This window comes from Varanus komodoensis, unplaced genomic scaffold (genome assembly GCF_004798865.1).
Source record: "Varanus komodoensis strain SLA01 unplaced genomic scaffold, ASM479886v1 scaffold4, whole genome shotgun sequence".
NCBI classification, from domain to species: Eukaryota; Metazoa; Chordata; class Lepidosauria; order Squamata; family Varanidae; genus Varanus; species Varanus komodoensis.
The window spans coordinates 27,161,495-27,182,672 of NW_025335941.1; the positions used below are offsets into that span (position 1 = coordinate 27,161,495).

At 39.1% G+C, this 21,178-nt stretch overlaps 1 protein-coding gene across 1 annotated transcript; it reads left to right on the forward strand.

Moving 5' to 3' along the window:
* The first annotated feature begins 9,997 nt into the window (after window positions 1–9,997).
* On the forward strand, window positions 9,998–19,225 carry PDZK1 (PDZ domain containing 1). The gene is made up of 8 exons (XM_044442273.1): window positions 9,998–10,204; window positions 11,351–11,597; window positions 12,776–12,912; window positions 13,656–13,851; window positions 15,035–15,231; window positions 17,557–17,745; window positions 18,517–18,804; window positions 19,178–19,225. Exons 1-8 carry the CDS (start codon window positions 9,998–10,000, stop codon window positions 19,223–19,225), a joined length of 1,509 nt encoding a protein of 502 aa, XP_044298208.1.
* The last annotated feature ends 1,953 nt before the right edge of the window (window positions 19,226–21,178 follow it).

Sequence of the window (21,178 nt, forward strand, 5' to 3'; positions counted from 1 at the left end):
TCTAGAGATTCCTCTGGAATTTCAAGGTTCCAAAAAGATTTGCATTCTTTTAAACAAATACTTCAGAAAAAAATATCTGCGCTTAAGGCATAAAAATAGTCTATCATCTGCCATTACATGGATAAATGGAAAGAAACTTTAATCTTGTTCATTTAAATAATTATTGAATGATCACTATAGTCTCTTATTTCACTAGAAAAAGTTGGAATGGGTTTATTATTATTGCATAGTATTATTGGCTAGTTTTTCAGAAGCCCCCCATTTGCTAATACAATGCCAGAAGACTGTTTCTCTCCTTCCCCCCCACCCTGTGTGTGTGTGCGCGCGCGCGCGCGTGCGCACATGCAAGTGCACATGCAGGAAACAAGTTGGCTCTGTGTGAGTCTTTTTCAGTCATTCTTTATCTGCAAATCACACATTATTACACATTATGTCAATTAGATAGCATGCAGCTCAGTATGTTTTTCTTGTTTTTTCTGAATTAACCTCCACTCCTATCCAGCAGGTTGAATCCTTGCCTTTCCTGCTATTCTCAAAAGAAAGCAATCACCACTGCCATCCCAGATAGTAATAGCTGAAGGGGACACATTTTCTAATGAATCCTTTTACTACCAATATTTTCCAAAAGTTATGGCAATTGTTTTTCAGGAGAGCAGCAGGGGAGGGGAGGATTAAACTTTCCTTTCCCATGCATTGTTGTTGATTTTAAGACCTCTGTTGAGTCCCTATTTTTATGGGCCATTTATTTATCCCAGGAAGGAATGCTAAGCCATCTAAACCAACAGTGACCCCAGGAACAAATTCTAAGCCATTAAGCTGTCCTACTGGTTCATTAAGTTAGCAGATTCCACTCTTATAACAAGGTTTGAAAGGATCCCAAGAAAATAATCAAGCTCAATCCCCATCCCATAACACAATTTTATATTGTGCAAGCTTTACCAGAGCTGTTAGTTATGAGAGAAGCTTCCCTAGTTTTTATATGAAAAATTGAGATTATTGAATTTGAGATCGGTAGTATATTAGAATGTGATTTTTTTTACACATTCAGGATTCACTTGTTTTATTATATAATACTATCTCTTATGTCATGCTGTATTTAACTTTACAATGAACAAGTAACCTATGGTCTGCCAGATGCTGTAGGATTCTAGCTTCCACTAAACACAGTCTGCAAGGTCATTGGCCATAGATGATGGGTATTGTAGTCCAACAGCATCTGTGGGATCACAAGTTCCCTTCCCCTGATTTACAACGATCCTATCAGATGGATGAGTATCATTAGCCTCATATTTCAGAGGGGGGCATACCATGTACATGGAGAGGCTCTGCAGAGAAGAGCCAATCAACACAGAGGTCGGGCAAAGAGCATGGTTTTACCATTCACCACTCCATCTTTTGATTCCCCTGGTCATTTGTCAGGAATTCTCCCAATCTCAAACGCACAAAAAGATCTTGGGCATAGATTTTCTTGGCCTTTAAAGACAGACATTTCACAAAGTGATTCTTTTAAAAGCTATCCAACTTTACTATTATCGGTGCAGCTGATTTATAATTAGAGTATATAAGCAACCATGAATTACTGTTTAATCATTCTAAACTTCTTTCAGGCACACTGGGTGCTAATCTGGTGGAGTAATTTGAGTTCTAGTCTCCACCTGCGGGTCAGAAAGTAAAGCGCAACCAGTTTCAAAGAACACAGACACAAGGTTTAACTGAACAAATCAGTCAGTTTATTGAAACACAATGCTTCATTCAGAGAACAGTATTATCAAAGAAAGACATAGCATACTGATAAAGTTTTTAGAAAAATTATCAGTGAAATGGTTTCAAAATGCCATTAAAATGTACTCAGAAAGCAATCAGAACAATGTGAATAGGGATTCCGGGATTCTCCCTCCGAAACTTCCCTCCAAGCAAGGGCACAAATCTCCTGCCAGTTTGAGAGTACTGCCAGTATGACTGGCAACATTCGTATCTACCAGTTTAGTGCAATAGGTTGGGGGGTGAGGGGGGAATAAGGAGATGAAAACCTGCAAGAAAATGGACCAAGATTTGTATAGCCAACTCCAAAAAGTGACTTGAACATCCCTTTTATAGTGCTCAGATACATTATTTTTCATCACTTGGCAATGAAGCAGAGATGTATTCTACTTACAAAGCCAACTATCCTTCTAAGCAAGAAGTCACCCATGTTCTTTCATTGTCTTAGTAAGCAAGTTTCATATCAGCCCATCTTCTTCTTGCAGAACAATCAAAGTATTTTATCACCTGCACTGATGCCTGTTCCTGCTGCTTTGGCATCTTAGTAGACATGAAGTTTTTTTGTCCTTATCGTGAGTTCAGATGCCAAGGTCACACACTGACTGTCTTTCAGCAAAGGCACCAAGTCCGTGCTGACTGCTTACTAAGTATCAGGCAGCTTCCTGCAATCACTTGAAAGCAGCCATGGCCTGGTGTTCCAAAAGGATTCTCACGCTAGTCACGATGCCCTGTGTGCACATTGTTAACGTGCCATTGATGCAGCAAAACACTGTTCTACAAACAGTTAGTGTCCAGTGGACTGTCACTCTTTTAAATGTGGCATATAGTCACACCAAATGCTGAACACAACTTTATGGGTCTCTAGAAACTTGAACTAGTCACTGGCTCTCAGCCTAACCTACCTCAGAGGGTTGTTGTGAAGATAAAATGGAATGAAAGAGGGATATGTAAGCTGTCCTGGGTCTCATTCAAGAGGAAAAAGGCAAATACAAACATAAAAGCAGAACTGAAATTATGAATTATGGAAGTGAAACAAAACAGGATTACTCACTGGGAGGAAACAAGTGGGACAGGAAAGATAACCTCTACCTGCTCCACAGTTTGCTCCACAGCCTTCAGCACTGGGTGGCTCAAACCATAGCCTACCAAGAGTATTAGGAAGCAGGAGAGTAAGAACTATTAACATAATCAATGAGATGGAACGCTAGGATATATAATATTATAAAATGTGTTTAAAATGTCTACCCTTCTTAATAGTCCAATACATTTTGAAAGGTACGATTTTTTTCTAAGATACAGAAAAGCAAAGTCATATTTTCTTAATATTGCATAGCATACATACATTTTTAAAAGAATGGTGAATTAGTTTTTTCTCCGTAAATATAGTTAATCCATCATCTGGGAAATGCCTTACTTTTACTTCTAGTGACATGAACACCAGTTATTTCAATGTACCATCTTAACAGTTCAGAACAGATGTACCTTGCAATCTGCTTGCATGTCTTCCCAGCAGTTAAGTCCTATTGAGTTCATGTAAGAGTACATTAAGATCACACCTTTAAACACACACTAGGTCCAGATCTAGCTCCAGTTCTGCTCATGCTTTATAATGAACGAGAGCTTTGCTCAAGACTGTTTGGAGATGTATCACTTAGAAATGACATTAATTTGACTCAAGTTTCAGACATGATTTTAGAAATGGTGTAGTAGCATTTCAATATGCAGTTAAGAGGATGGTAAGAGAGAATACGACTATTATTTCTCATTAGAAATCTTTTATATTAGCAAAACTGTTTGTACTTTACTTCCTAAGGGTACTTCTACTAATGTACTAAAATCCATAAATGAGGGAATAATATCTATGTTAAAAGATGTAATAGGAAAATTGTACTGACTTCCACTTAAATTGGACATGAATTACAAATCCTTGACAGTAGATTAACTATTGCAGGAGATGAATAGTCCTGAATTTGGTTGAGCATGGCAGTCTGATGCCAATCAAAACTGGAATCATGCTTTGCATGCACATTCCCAGTTGGAAACCCATCTTATTAGTGGTCCTTCTATTCCCTAGTGATGTCTCAGATAAGTTGGTTTAGCACTAAACATCCCTATCTGCAATTTATGTAAAATGGCACAGATACAAAATGCTCTCTAGAAGTATGTGTGTGCGTGTGCAGTATATTCATAATATACATTTTCTGTGATGTTCTCCTTTCGTTAAGTTCAGGTTTTCTATCTTAGTCTATGGGAAATGTCAAATGCCAAATCTGTCAGAAATTAATCACCCACAATGCTATTATAAGAATTAACGGAGATTTGATGAACACTGTACAGGGAGGAACGTGCTGGGATTTCCATATGCCTATTTTTAAAAGCACTATAAAATGTAATAAATAAAATAATTAAGAGAGTTCCATTTACCTGTTACATGTGCCACAGTCTGGACAGGATTGGCTGCATGAGCTTGGCACTGGCATTTACCACTGTCTGACTGCCTGAGCCTGTGCTTTAGTAGTAACAGAGAAAATGCCCTGCTCCCTTCAGAATCTGCAATTTTATTCAATGACTTTTTTTCCAATCCATTATCAATTTTAGCAGGTAAAGGATTTTTCTGCCCATTTACACCAATATGTGTACACTTCTTGACCCTACTGATATTTAATGTAGTTTAAGACAAGAGAATTGTCTTTTAGGTAAAGAGATTCGGATGGATAGCATACTTCTACCATGTCACTCCCTGGAAAGAGAGAATACGAAAACACTTGGTGGGAGATTGTTTCCTTTTGCATGTATCTTAAAACAGTAGTGCAAGGCAAAAAGATCATAAGAAAAATTAATTCATGGCTGTCCAATACCTCACATCAGATGAGACAGTTTTGTTGTGGTGCTGCACATTCATACTTAGGATTGGCAATCATTATGATATAACTGTGCTAAATGCCTCCCATAATTAAAACTTTAACCGCGTTGAGTCTTATTCCTTTTCCTAGAATGTGCATTTGAGATATTGCTTGTACTGCGCTCATGTCTCAGCTATGCCTGTGTGGGTGCTCCAAGTCATTTCCATCCCTAAAATAAAGGCTGGAGGAAAAAGCAACAATAAAACCCCAACCAGTTAAAAACAATAGAAATAAAAATGCAACATAATAAATCAATAAAATATCAGTAAAACTACTAAAAATCAAAAACAGTGTTGTCAGGTACATTTAATTATTAATTTAAAGTTTTCATCAACATATGCAGATGTGTACAAATATACATGCATATTACATATATGCATACATTAGAGCATTGGCCTGGAATTTATCATTCCCAAAAATTGCAATTTAAGTCAGCTGAAAATGAACGTGCATTGAAATGTCCCTTGTTCTTAACTTTGGAAGTCATCATTTCAACTTACTTGCAATGTCACAGATTCTGTATTACATTTCGACCTTTGATGGAGCAATGGATTTCTTCTAATTGGAGGCAGTAGATATTTTGGCTATGATTAACAAATTGGATACAGTTCCAATATTAGGCTATTCAACAGCCGCATGTAGATAGTTCAGCATAGTTACTATTAGATTGTGAAGTGACCCATATCCAAAAATATTTCAAAATAATATAATGCAGCCCGTCATGTTTTTTTAATTCCATATTTCTAAAATGCACCCATTCAACCTGAACATTGCTTAGTCCGACTTCAGATGGCCTTTCACATTTTTATTCTGCATTCAGCACTTGATGGCAAGACATTGGCAACAGGGAGCAAAGAAGGAAAGCCAAGATGCCTGGTGTGGACAGTAAACCCGTTCACTAGGTGGTTAAAGAAGCATCTGGTAAGTTTAAACCACTGCTAATTAGACCTTTCTTAGAAATATCTGAAGAATGCTGCTAAACATGAATTCTCTTTAAATCATGTTTCATTTCCTAATTTAGGAAGAATATCTTCAGCATCAGTCTCTGCTCTGAACATTTTACTGCCTGTTTCTTGTTTATTCTTTGCTTCTTGTTTACTCTTTGGTAGCGTTACACAACACAGCTTTTTCAGGCCTACTTCTTTCTATTATCAGAACACTTTATACTTTAATGGAATTAAGTAGCCTTTCCACCATAAAAGGACATATAAACAGTGCAAGGTATAATGGTTTTATACCAAGTGAGGCTTCCTGGAAATTCTAGATTGGTACAGTACTCTTGTAGAGTGGACTTCTTGGGTCCTTTTGTCATTCTTTTTCTATTTTCTTTTTCTTGTGGAGCGGAGGTGAGAATGTAGTCCCATCCCAGCAGCAGCAGCAGCAGCAGCAATCTTCTATTGTTTATATAGGCAACTATAACTTCAAGGGTGGAGAAGAGGGGAGGGGGAGACCCAAAAATGATGGCCTGGAAGTGTGAGTCTAACAGTTATAAATCTATGGCTAGAGATATCTCACTCTCTTTACAGAACTGCATTTCCCAGGGCTGCCAGTGAGAACTGGCCAATAAGCCAGTTAAAGTCTCTGTTGGATAAGCCCTAAATGTTTACAGGTACTCCATGGGAATTAGGTCAGTAGCTTTGCTTGAAAGGGACTGAGAGTAGGTGTGGATTTATCAAGCAGTGGGATAGTTTTGGAACCAAATATAGGCTTTGCAGCTGAGAGAAACTGCTGCAGGCCTTACACTTTCAAGGTAAGAACTGTTAAAATATTGGATTTGCTTATAAAAACTTGAAATCGTACAAATATGTATTAGCTTGGACCATCACCAGTCTTGTTTTGACTAATGGGTTAGTATTTGTAGATCTGAGATAGCTAATGTCTTCTCTTTGGGGCATGCTTTGATCATATACGTGTACCAAGGAGTCGAGCTATCCTATCTCAGAAGGATAATCATGAATGCATGTGGGTGCATTCCTTGCTTAAACTGATTAGGATCTCAGTTACAGCAGATACTGGCTTGTGGTGTTACATCTGCATCATATTCATTAGTGATGTGCTTGATATATTACTGGGTTACAAGAGAAATTTGAGAAATTTGATATATGTCTTCAGTTTCATAATGGTGCCCTTTCACCCTTCTCAACTCCTTGAGTAAACAGGAGGGAGGGATGTCAACCATCGCAAAGTAGCAGATAGGACATGGCTGTGCTCAGTGTGAGGATCTCAACATCTGGAACAATCTGAACTACCAGGGAAAGTTGCCAAGGAAGGGCGGCTGAGAGGAATAAGGGTGGGGAGAAAGTTGGTTATCAAGGAGTCCAATATGCACAATGAAGCCTGGTTAAATAAATCATCTTTTAAAGCAACCTTTAGACTAGGTTGCTAGGTCTCTCGTTCAGACTAGAGCTATGCTTACTGATACAGCAACCTGAGAGACTGCAGAAGAACATACGGAGGAAGAAGCTCTACAGGGGCAGGTATGAAATCTTTGGATACCTCTTCTTTTCCAGAAGTGGAATTTTTAAGAATTTTATTTTCTTAATTTGTTTTCTCAGTTTTTGGTAAGATCATTTTGACATAACTCCCTGAGGACCAGAAACTTAATCATTATACAGTAAAAGAATTCTACATATTGAGATATTGAGCATTTTTGTTTCCTCCCTCACTAGCTACAGTCCTGCATGTAATTATGCAACTTGAAATGTGTACTTTTCTTAGTTCTAAAAACGTAAAAGATAAGTATTGCATCATATTTTATGCATATATAAAACATACATAAAAATAAGATGCAATACATACCTTTTATGTTTGTCTATAAATTTATCTATAAAAATAAGAATATCTTAGACGTGTTATTGGGCATCTGTAAACAGGGAATTGGGATCATGTTTGCTGATGCCACATGCTTTACCCAACAGGTACAACCTGCGAAAGAGACTATATGCAATAGGAAACCCTGCCTGTTCAAGGGCTTTTGATCGCATTGAAACTTTCCCACAGATTTATGCTGAACATATGCAGAGCATGGGGCAAGGCCAACAGAGGCACCGTTGTTCCCACCTCTACATTTATCCAGCCTAAATGGTGTCCTGCACTGAGCAGGTTGGCCTTCTGGCCCCTTCCAACTCTACCATTCTGTAATTCTATATAGAATGATATGCCATTCTGTACCATTCAGAATTCTGTATATGTCAAGTGCCTGTCAATAATACAATCAAGCAGTTGTATGACAGCTAGCTTGAGTTAGAAGTGGTAGCGAATGGGACTTTAGAAAGGAGTGTGAGCCATTTTCTTAAATAATGTCATTGGGGAATGGCAACGACAGCTCTCTGGCATACTTCCAAGCTGGAGATAGAATGAAAAGATTCCTAGATGAAGGAAACGTGACTGCCACATAGTCCAGTCTTCTGACCCAAGGACAATTTCCCACTCATTAACCATAATCTCTTTACATATTAACTACATCATCGAGATTGCAATGTACCATGAGAAAGTAGGAGTGAGCAAAGTTCACTGTTAGAACAAAGCACCAGGACTGCAATGCACTTGCTAACCTGTACTGTTCTTCTTGACCGAATTTTTGCTGGGCTCCCTGGCCAACACTTATTTGTGGTCTTTACATGTCCCTTGTCCTTGCACATAGGAAGGCCTGAACTTTTGCTTTGTACTGACATTTAAAAAGATGGAATGAATTTAAGTGACTGTTTCTGCCCTATCCTTAACTCCACCTCAAGTAAAGAAAAACCTTCCCCAGTACCTTTTCTGATTCCTCTGCAATTCCTTCTGAGCATGCCCATGCCTAACACATGCTCATGAGTGTTAGGGGCAGGGGAAATCATATGATCACAGGTGCAGAGCACACAATGAACCCTTGCTGCCCCGTGAGTACATGAACGCCACTAGGCGTGGAGGGACCTAGGCTGCCCTGGAACAGAACCGTGCGCCCCTGGAAATTCTGATGATGACTTACAATACCTGACAATAAGACTTTAGGCAAAGTTGCACTTATTGGGAAGGAGATCTTCACAACAGGGTATGGCCAAAAATCTGACAAATCCTTGGAAGCCAATCTGTACTGATGTGGCAAATTGATCTGCCTGCAAAGTTCTATAGTAGGGGTCCCAAACTCGCAGCCCACGGGCCAATTGCTGGGACAGGTGGGACATGGGGGAGGGGCCTGTGGCCTTCAAAGCGCCGGCGGCGTCCGGGCCGGACGTGGGATGAGCGGCCCACCACCACCGTGGTGGTGGAATACTTGATCCGGTCCAGCCTCACCTGGACTCTACTTCCAGCGGCCCCCAGGTAAGTTGAGTCTGAGACCCCTGTTCTACAGTGAGTTCATTCCTGTGACCTGATGCTTCAAAATGTTCTGGAGCTCATTTTCAATGTGATGCAGGATTTAGTGAAGCTCACGAACACAGATATAGTGTTGATATCTCTGTGGAAAGGGGTCTATAAATGTAGGTAATAAATAAATCAATAAAATTGTAGTAGCTACTTGATGAGTCAGCTTATATTTGTTTACACTGTAGAGGAAGCCTGAATCTAGTGTGAATTTCTGCATACAATACAGAGATACAGTTATAACTTTTTTTCTCTCAATATGTTAACAATGCTATGTGTTATCTCTATATTTTAATAATCTCTGTAATATATGTGTAATCTCCTTATTTCAAGAAGCTTGGTTCACATGTTGTAGCCAATTCAGTTAACAATTTATCCTTCTAAACCATCTCTGCAAATGGAATTCATCTTCATTATTCAATATCCCCTTTTCTGTCCCCAAAGCATTCAGCATCTGAAATCAGAAAATCTAAGCCAGTTCTTACAGACATGGCCTAGCTATGTGCACTACAGCAAGAGTTTTGATTTTGTTCTTTCAGTTCACTGCATGCTCTCTCTCAATCCAATTCGCTGCTTAAGGACTGCATATTACCGAGAATGCCAAGTGCATCCCATTCTTTCTCCTTTTTCCCTCTCTAGGTGAACAGTTAACAGAGACAATGCATCTGTGTTGTGTTTGATGCTTCATTTTGTATTAGGACCAAAGTCTGTTGGGCACAGTGAGGCTTCTAAAATAAACATGCATAAGATGTTGCTGTCAAACCTTTTCTTTGGGGTGACCTTTAAAGCGTTGCTATCCCGTTTTTCCACAGGCAGAAAGTTTTGTCTCTGTTTTTGTCATTACCTTCCTTTCCATGTTTGTTTGATGTAATGAACTTCTTGTTTGTTTCATTTCATTTGACTTGAGTAGTTTCCCTCAACAGGGCTCATCTTTCCAAATGGGCATCTTTTGACATCTGTATATCTTGATTTCAATTATGTTGACAGAAATGGCATCTCTTCAGCCCAGAGAATGTAAACTGACCAAAAAAGAAAAGGAGAGCTATGGATTCTGTCTGCGCATTGAGAAATTCAAATCGGGTCACCTTATCCGGAATGTGGAGAAGGGTGGTCCAGCTGAGAAGGCAGGCCTGAAGGATGGAGACCGAGTGCTGAGGGTCAATGGAATATTTGTAGACAATGAAGAGCATGCAAAGGTATAGCACAATTTAGTTTAGGGTCCTTTCCACTATTTATTTATTGTATTTATGAACTGCACCAAATAGTCCAACACTGGAGTCCCTGGGCAGTGAAATGGACAGAGCAAAGCAGTTTAATCAGAGTGCCTTACATTAATTTAAAACTTCAGAAAAAACAACAGTAACCTAAGTCATTCAATATAGTAGCAAAGTCATCAACTATTACCCAACTTATTCCAGCTCTAAAACAACTGGCAGTCCCTTCCCAGTACAGAGGACATTTTAATCTCCGGGATGGCCTTAACGGAAAACCAGCCTATGCTAACAGAAGTGATCTCTAAGTCATAAAGTTCACAAATGTGGATGGACAGAATGTAGACGCTTGGTTTCATTTAGGCTTCAGCTGCCAACACGCTGAGAAAGGCTTCTGGAGATTTATTTATTTAAAACATTTGTATGCCGCTCAATTGTGCCACCTCTGGGTGGCTCACAACCACAAGATAAAAACACAATAAAAACCAATAACACATTAAAAACAAAAATCAAATACAGCAAAAAATACAAAACAGAAGTCTTATGGAACTAGTTATTAAAGGAAGGTCTTTGCCTGGCACCGAAAAGAAAGTAAGGAAGGCACTAGGCGAATCTCCTTGGGGAGAGCATTCCAGATAGGGGAGCAGCTGCAGAAAAGGCCCTCATCCTAGCGGCCATCCTTCTCAACTCCCTAAGAAATCGTTCACACAGGAGGGCCCCCTGTGTAGATCTCAAAGGCCAGGCAGTTTTGAATTCCAAAACATCTGGAGATCTTCCCTCTGTTCATTCCTGCCTTAGGGCATGTACAGTCTCTTCAGATTCTTCTTTACTAACTAGAGGAGTTTCCCCCTTTTTCTAGGGAAGAGGGAAATACCATTAAACCAGTTAATATCATTGATGTGAATATTCTGTGAGATATTTGCTTCACAAAACTGTCTCTGCAAAATGGTTGTATGGTAAAATAGAGTCTTCATGTAGACAATCAGATGAAACTTGATGGAACTTCTATTTCACATCTTCCCTTCTGTCAGATATTTTGTATAATTTTCTCATTTTTCAATATGAACATACTTTTGTATGCATTTTTCTGCTTCTTGCAATTCATTTAACCTTTGTTTTGATCCATTACAGGTGACTGAATTGATTAGGAAATGTGTGGATTCTGTAGTATTCCTAGTTTTGGATGAAAATTCTTATGAAAATGCACAAAAGGAAGGAGTCTGTTTCGAAGAGTTGGGTCAAAAGTTACCAACCCAGCAGCAGGCAGAACATCATCTTCCTGTGGCAAATGGGCCATCTGTTCCAATTCCGCAACTCCGGCTTTGTTATCTGGTGAAGGAAAAAAATAGCTATGGCTTCTCTTTGAAGACCATTGCAGGTAAAAACTATAAGTTTAGGTAACATGCATTTAGCATTATATAATGAGCACTAGATTTGCATCTAGGGTTGAGGTTGGACATGCTAATTCAGCACACTGTCCATCACTTAAAGTAAATTTTCTGAAACTACTTACTGGAGGCCATTATTTGGATGGAAAGTTCTTATGATAGCAAAACAAAACTAGGTTTGAATTACTATGAAGCCCTGCTGAAGTGATAGAAAAACAAATCAAAGCTTCCAGACATTCTAAATAGCCATTCATGCAAAACATTTCAGCCACAAGCTAACCAGTATTTTCTAGGGCTAATGCACATGTACGTGAAATTTACTTGATATTTTCTCACTCAACAACTGAATGTTCTTGTAAGGAAACATTGCAGTTTGAGGTTGGCAACACATGGCCTGCAGGTTGCATACAGGTAACCCTGCTATTGTTTCAACAGTGTTTTGTTTTAATGCTGTCCGCAAAGCCTGCAGAATGCCAAAGGGTCAAATTTAGCTTGCATACAAACTACTACTTGACCCTTTGGCTTTGCAGCTAATATGGGCACCTTAAAAATATTAATAAGTCCTGGTGCTGGTGGGGAGGGGGTCATTCTGCAGGGACTCCCAGACACCACTCCCCTGGACATGGCCTCATTGGGTGTGAATTGAAACCAGTAACTATTTTGGTTTTGGTTTTTTTTTTATCCCTGTATAAATGATCACTTCTTTAAAAATTAGCAAGGGAAGTGATGAAGATGCTATGTATCTGTTTCTTGCCAAAATTACTTAGAATACTATCCAAAGATACAAATATGATACCCACCTATTACATTTCAAAGTGCAATAGCAGACACTAATAAACAATGGAAAAACAAATTTAAAAAGTAGCATTATTTTTGCTGGTGCTGTTCAGCCACTAGAACTAGCTGCTATAATAATCTTGCCCTGGCAGTACCAGACAAGACAAGGCTTGGCAACAATGGATGAACAACTTTGTGACTTCCCTGCAGCATAGAAAGGGCACATCATCATTGCTGGCTGGATCACACTTTTGCTGCCAGTACAACTGTTATGTGGACAAATAGCTTTAGGTCTATAGGCCTATTATTGTTGCATTCTCTCTGAGCAGCACAAAAAGGCTTACAAGTACAAGGGCATTTTCATTTCTGCATGTTCTCTCCTCTGTTCCAGGTCAGACGGGATTGTTCCTTGTAGACTTGGTCCCACAAGGACCAGCTGTAAAAGCTGGAGTGCAACCGAATGACCGCCTAATTGAAGTAAATGGAGAGAATGTTGAGAATGACACTCATGAAGAAGTGGTGGAGAAGGTACTCCAGCCTAAGCCATCTCCTCCCTCTGCCTAAATCCTTGGTTAGATTCATTCTAAAGCTAGTATGCTAGGGCAGTGATACAGGTGGCAAGTAGAAGTGGTGACCTTGAGAGAATGCAAGCATCCATTTCCCAGGTGGTAACTTACAGGATACATGTCAGTCTTATCACCAGCAAAGACCTGCAGCAGAATGCATGAATGGCTTCAAGGAGAAAAACTGTCTTGAGATGATCAGAGGCAATGGGAAAGCTGATGGATTTGACCTGTAATGGTTGTTTCCAACACAGAAGACCTGAGGTGGCAGTGAATAAATGTAGTCAGTACCTGGATTGATAAATTACCATAATTAGACATGACACAGCTTTTTACCCACTTTGGACTTTAAACCTGCTCCATGTTTGTTATAAATACGGGAGGGAAATCTAGAAGAGTAACCAACTGAGCGTTTTAAACAACAGGTTGGACTTACTTGAGACTTCCTTATTTCTGGATGTATTTTAAGTGTGGCTGTAACACAATGCATGCTTCATATCTATACTGCAGAACAGTTTAAGCCTCCTTGTAAAAATGCCTTCAGAAAAAATGAATGTGTATGTTTTGTGTGAATTAGATATGCTTTAATACGTCATTCCATCAGCATCATTGTGTGTTGGCATTTTGCACATAAAATTCTCCTCAGCTTTATCACCCTACACAATATGGCAGACATTCCATTCTGATATATGATGTCTGTATTCCCAGGTGAAAAGGTCTGGGAATCAAGTTGTGTTTCTGTTGTCAAATAAAGAAAGTGACCATTATTACAACCGCCTGAATATGGAACTGACAAGAGGATTGGCCAGCCTGGAATTATTGCCCCACAAACCTCGGAGTCTTGAGATCAAAAAAGGGAATAATGGCTATGGATTCTATCTGAGAATGGAACAAAACGGGAAAGGTACGATCTAAGTCATAGAGTGGCACAAGTTTAGATCATGGACTTTGCTGAATTTGTGTGCTGATTTGTGGAACCCATAGTAGACAGTCAAGCCCAACAACGATGCTTGAATCATTGTGGCACAGGGCAGTTACAGGGATGTTAAATGGAATCCACAAAGCCATTCTAGTTTTAGTGAATTGTAAGCCAAGGTGGCAATCATCTGGATCATATCTGATCACCTTGTAATTTGAGTAGCCTTAATCCATAATATACTACAGTAAATAAGAGCGACACAGAAGCTATTTTCTCTCAAATTGCCTGCCTTAGTACTAGAGATAGCAGAAACCATTCTAGTACCTTAGGCACAAAATAAAATGTCTTGTTTTTCTCTTTTCCTCTCCATTGTGACTGTAAATAGATGAATTTGTTATCCTCTTAATAGTCCCTTCAAGTTGCCCTGCCTATCATGATTTTTGCCTTTGCTCCACTCGCAACTTTTCAGATAGGGACCCTCTAAATAGTGAGTTTATTATCATAGTGGGTTTCACAAACTGCCTTAAGTGACATTAATGTTCAAGCATCTTTCATGTATTAGTGCCACCACTGCTACTAAGATAGATACAAACTTTTAGTTCATTATTGGTTGTATTTTTCTTCATAAGATTGTTATGTGGTAAATTCTCACTGGCCTTATATTAAATCTAGCATATATACCTTTCAAATAATACCATAGATGGGTACCTTATGCCCCCCCCCCAGATATTTTGGCCTTAATTCCCATGTCCTAGCCATTATAGCCAGTGGTGAAGAATGATGGGAACTGTAGGCCAAAGCTTCTGGAAGCCTACAAGTTGCCCATCCCTGACCCAGACTTATTGATGGCTATGAACTATTATAGCTAAATGGAACCAGGGGAAAGATAGCTTGCCTTATGCCCCAAAGATCTGGTTGGGTCTTGTTAGAACCAGAATACTGGGTTAGATGGGTCTTTTGCCAACTTCAGCATGGATCATGACTTCACTAAAATCCATGACAGTAAATTCTGCAATTAATTTGCACAGCTTATGCACGCATGTTTTGAAAATTCTTCAACCTGTGTAAAGAAACCGAACCCATGGTTATGGCCTGAAACTAAATCAGTAGCTAGATAATGAGGCTGCACTTTACTAAGCATCAGAGTTTTCTTATTTTTGGAGGACAGGTCACTTAATTAAGGACGTTGAGTCTGGCAGCCCTGCAGCTAAAGTAGGTCTCAAGGACAACGACATCTTGGTGGCTGTAAATGAAGAGTCAGTTGAAACACTGGAACATGATGCGGTGGTGGAGAAAATCAGGCAGTCTGGCCAATCAACTACACTGCTGGTGGTGGATGAAGAGACTGATGCCATGTACAAAATGGTAACAAATGCAGCCTGAGTGTAAGAATGAGTAACTTGGGAATTGTTTAAATAGCTGTGAAATGGTGGGAACAAAGAGTTGCAGTTATTCTGCTGTTATGTGCTGCAAGTGTTGTGCCCAGTCAACACTTCTGAGAATGCCGGGCTCTAAATCTTCAAACAGGCAAGCTTTTAGGTGTTCTATTGCAAGGATAAGCTTAAATGTCTGTTAAATAATACCTAACAAAGATTCAAAGGCCAGAGGTGAGAAATGAGAAGGCTTGGCAGAGATGGGGCTTCCTGCTTTGATATTTCTACCTCAAACTGAATAGCTGTAGCAGAAGAAACACAAACAAGTGTTAAGTGCCAGCCACAGAATCCAGGTTTTCCAGGTGCTGAATTCTGATTGCCTCAATGCATGCACTTGATTTTTTTTAAGTGTAGAATATTTCCAACTAGACTGAAGTAGCCAAAGTACCATATTAAATCCAAGTTTCCCTCTCTCTTGAAAGATAGCTACAAATTGTCATTAAGAGAGGAACTCGACAGATCCAGTGAATACAACCCTATCTTCTCCTTTTTATTTTCCTTTTTCTTTTTTAGTACAAATCACTAATGAAGACCTGTAAAGCAGTGCTAGGGCTTTGGGGTTTCGTGTAGAGAACCGAAGGAAACAATATGTTGAACCCTTCATCCAGCTGCTATCCCCCGCACCAAAAAAGTCCCCAGCCATCTTTCCCATACCCAAACTCTTTAAACTCTTTACTACTCTTCCAGTCCAACTAGGGAGAAAAGAGGCAGAAGGGAGGAAGAACGGATAGGCAGTGCCTTCTCCTTTGTCAGGAGACTGCATCAGTTGCAGCTTTTGAGTGGTGTAGGAGCTATCCATGGTACTCCATGGTGATGAATCTAGTGTGGAGTGCAGTACCATGGATAGCTCCTATAAAACTCAGACTAAAAGCCACTATGGATAAGGTATCACACTGCTATAGAAATCTCCAGTCTCCACTTTCTCCCACCACTGTTCTGCTTCAAACTGTTCTCCTATCTCCAGTCACAAATATCTAGTACAAGCTGTGCTCGAAAACAAATTCTATCACACCTAGTTCCACTACATAGTACAGTAAGTAACATGCCTGAATTCCAAAGGGACCCAAATAACTTAGATTTCTGGGCCTGGCTTAAAGTGCTGGTAGCCATCAGTCAAGCTCTAAATTGTTTGGAAGCAGTTGTTTTGAAGAACCATTTGCGACAGCATGAATCTGCCCAAACTCCAAGTCCAACTTCAGACTTACCATCAAAATTACTAAGTTCAGTTGACATGAGACAGAACCTTTTCAGTAGCAGTCACATGTTGTGAATCTCCCACAAAATGTGCATTTGGCCCACTCTTTTACAAGCTACTAAAGACTTGTGTGTTGATTGCTGATAATGGTCATAAATTTCAAAACTGCTTTTGCTTGGTATTTTATCTTTGACAACTGGAATTGGGATATTTTTATGCTGCTATGTTAAGGCTTAATGAATTTGTATGTGTTTGCATTTATTATTTTGAATGTGTATTAGTTTAGTTATAATGTAAACTGCTTTATGAAGGCTAGGTGGAATATAAATATTCAAAATGGTAATATGGTTCTAAATTGGAGTGCAGAAATATCAGGACAGTTTATCCTACCCATACCAATACTTGCCTAATTCTCTTCAGCGCTTGGTACATTAACAGGATATATGGAAGGAATGGTATGAATACAATTTGTTATATTTTCTGGTAAATTACCATCTTTGCTCAAAACAGCTTCTGTATAGCTAAGCACAGTTGGGCTTGGTTGAAATCTGGAAAGGTGACTTAATGTTGTGAACTGGTCAGAGAACTTTGAGTTTTGGCTATGAGTAGTATAGGAATTATTATTATTATTATTATTTCCTACAATGAGTAGGGAATTTTTCCAGGCCACATACAACTATTGAGCAGAACCAAAGTGGACTAGACACCCCATTTTTCTGTGCCACACCCCCATCTTCAAACAGATATCCCTAGAATTCACATAACTGCTTATCTATTTCTAACCAATCAGCATGCAGGACAGGAGAGGTTTAAAAAGTTGTATGATCTTTCACCACCGCCCTGATACTACTCAGCTGATTGGCAGGGAATGACCATGCTGTATAGAAAAAAAAAGCCATAGAATTGTCCCTGGTGCTTAGCTTGCCCCAGGGAAATTGGGCCTGATGGGTAGTTCTTGTAGGCTGGTGGTTCCCCACTTGGCATATAACGTGTGCAAGAGGCTTTATCATCCCACTAACATTTCAAGGCAATGCTTATTTTGCTTTCCTTTTGATTATATAGGCTAAAATATCTCCATGTGTCTATTGCCATAAAAAACCAGTGCAATCCCCACCTGAAGTTCCATTGGCAACACATCATAATGAAGAAGAAAATCACAAGCCAAGACTCTGCAAGCTAGAGAAGGGTCCCAATGGATTTGGCTTCCGTTTGAATGCCATCAAAGATGTGCCTGGCCAGTTCATCAAACAGGTAATAACCTTTGATAAAAAGGTATACATGAACTAGAAGAAATTTAACATCAAAGATAAGAATATGAATACGTGTTGTCTAGCCTTTCTGCGCTAGTGGTGTTGTGAATGTACATAGCAATCATGCACCTAGCACAATACATAGCAACAAGCTTTGGGAAGGTTGTTACTGAATTTCATCATTTGAAATGTGCTATCAAAAATAGCATTTTTTTTCCAGAATCCAGCAGATTACACATTAGTCTAAATGTAACTGGCTTAATGTATTACCAATTATTTTCCAAGGTTCAAGCAGTGAGATTCTCAAATGGGTATTGTGTAGCTTCATGTTTCCATACATTAGTAGAGGACAACCATATTATACATACTGAGTTTTAACAGACTTACATGTAGAACTTCAGAATTATTGTGCTTAAAGTGTGCAAAATGTTTTGAGCACAGAATAGGATATTTGAAAATCTTTTTTTAAAGATGCTGCTCTCAAGATCTCACTATTCTAACCTAGTGTGCATTTTATTCAAAAGCTTTATAGACTTGTTGGAATGGTATTGACCATATTGCCACCTTCATTTCTTCCCTAAAATTGTTGATCTTAAAATAATAAAATCCCCTTATTTTAAGCTATTGCACATTATTTATGAAAGTCATACATATATCAGTTTTTATGGGAATAATTGAGTCTATAATTTAGTAGTCTGAATTACCTCCCACCCTGTGCTGCCACCCATCATCAAGCAATGGAATGGCTGCTTCTAACACAGTATCATTGCAGGTAGAGAAAGATGGAGCAGGAGACACTGCAGGACTGCATGTTGATGACATCTTAATAGAAGTGAATGGTGTCAATGTGGAGAAGGAAGACTATGAAAATGTAGTGGCAAGAATCCATGATAGTGGCAAGAAGCTAACATTGCTAGTATGTGACAAAAAGGCTTATCAGTACTTCAAGTCCCAGAAAATACCTATTACCACATCAATGGCAGATGCGTTAGATGAGAGTAAGGACCCCCCTGCTTACACAGAAATACAAGCTGCAGAACAGCCAGAACCACAGGAGAGGGTAAGTTACCTTACTAAAGAAAAGATGCATGAGTGAGGAAGGAATTCACTTAAGGCCACAATCCTAAGCATGTCTTATTGCAAACAGCAGCACTCAGTTACCAAATTAATATGATTAGGCTACAAGTGATTGATCATGGGACCTGAGTATTAGACCTGGGTATTGAGCTTTTAGATATGCTAACTAGACTCTGCTTGGGCTCAAGCTAAGCTTAAATCACAAGATGATTAAAGCTCCTGGTTAACTACTACCAATACTCCATTATTTGCTCTTTTCTCTGAAACCATAAAGTGATTACAGTCAGACAGTACACTAAACTAGACTGAACTATTGATCCAACATTTCTTATTCTTTTACTGGTATTCTTCTCTAGGCCAGCTCTTCATCCTCATCAGACTCAGATGACGATACCCAATTGTGATGATGCCTCGGATCAAATATTTCCTATTGGTTGTACCTGAAAGTCAATGCTATGTAACTGCTATTCTGAAGCAAAGGGTTTCTAACACGGTTCAGAAAATTTTGGCTGCAGTCCTTCACATGTTTCCTTAAAACCAAGTCCTACTGAGCACTGTGGGAGTTCCATCAAAGAGGCACGGATAAAATTGGGCTAACAGAAACATGGTTTTAAAATGGTTTCAAGGAAATAAATGATTGCATTAAATTCATTAATAATTTTCGTAAAGCCGCTGTCCAAACAAGACCACAATCTACTGCACTATACTGCGTATATAAGAATGTCACTGTGTTAACTGCAGCCAAAAGTTTTCTAACGGAAAATGGTAAGTTAATACACAATACTTTCTGTGCACAAGTACACTTATTATGTCCTAATTATATTATCATAATGTCTACTACAATTTACTGAATTGAATTCTGTGAACCATTATCTAGTAGAAATGTAGAACGAACTAATTTTAGGCCTTGTAGCCCATCATTTAAAAAATTTGAAATAGCTGTAGAATATAATTTATGTGCTGGACCATCAGCACTAATGTGCTATCACAGTCCTAACTCTTTTTGATACCTCCTTTTACTGTAAAGTTTAAAATAAATTGTTTCACTCTAGTCCTACTGCATCTGAAGTGTTTCGTGAAAGATATAAAATGCTTACATGAAATATTCAGCTCTTGCAACTTAACACTTGACCACAACCCTTATACTGCTTTGACACATCTGACATAAGAGGACAAGAGAGGCTTTATGACTAAAAGTAAACTGGAAGAAATTGAGTAATTCAAATGTATAAATGTGAAGATCATGCTCAGGATTTTTATTTATTTTATAACACCAATTCTGTGCCTACACTTTCTCTTCTCCACAGAGCCAGATCCCTTGACCCCTAACATCCCCAGCCTAAACCTTTTACAGATGCACAATTTCATCCATGCATTCACATTTCCTCCAGCCCACACTTAAGCACATGCTATATTCACCCCTTCTCTCACTTAGCCCACAGTCCTCATTCCCCTTTCTGTCACCTATGTTTGGGAGGAGGCATGAGAAGCTGCTGCTGAGCTTCCAGTGACACTTCAATTAGTGGAGGGGTTCCCTGTGCTTAGCAATCCCAATGCTTTAATTAAACCAATCAGTACTAAATCTAGACACAATTCCTCACTACCATGACCAATACATTAAGTGCTAGCATTAGTAGGGAGATGAGGGTCATTGACTATTTATTCCTGCTGCACACAGGACAGGGCTCTCTGTACTTATCAGCTGCCCCACTTGTACATTTCATTATATACATGCATCCATATATGTGTTTTCAGGGAAATTTCTAAATGCTTATTTGGAGATCCTAAAAATGCAGAACAAAATCTGCCTAATGGCAACACAACAATTTGTGATTAGTTTCTTATATTCTTTAAAAAGCTACCTTATATCCATATGGGGAGTTTATATGTAACCTTAGGATCAAGTCTGCAGGTTCCACCAACAATGATCAGGTCACTGTGTTATTCACAACCAGGCAAACAAACATATGGTGCAGGAACAGACAATTTGTGGCACTCCTGGTATATAATACAGAGATATGTTTGCCACTACAAGTTCTCAGTTCTGTTCTTGCAAGACGAAATGTAAACAGGCGAGCATTGGCCTAATGTCTAATGAAACAATAAAAGGATTAAGATTTGCCTTTTCAGAAGAGGGCTGCACAGCCCAATGACCATAAAGTGGTACTAGTGTTAGATAACATGTTTTTGCTGTCCTAAGATGGGATCAAACCTCTGGTGTGCTTTATTCAGCTTGACTGGCCACAAGCTACCCAGAATTTCTTCAGAAAAATGCAAACACTAGTGGTTTACCATGCTTCATTTCATCCACTCAGTACCTTATTTATAAAATCTGTAGGACTGTCATAAAATTAGTG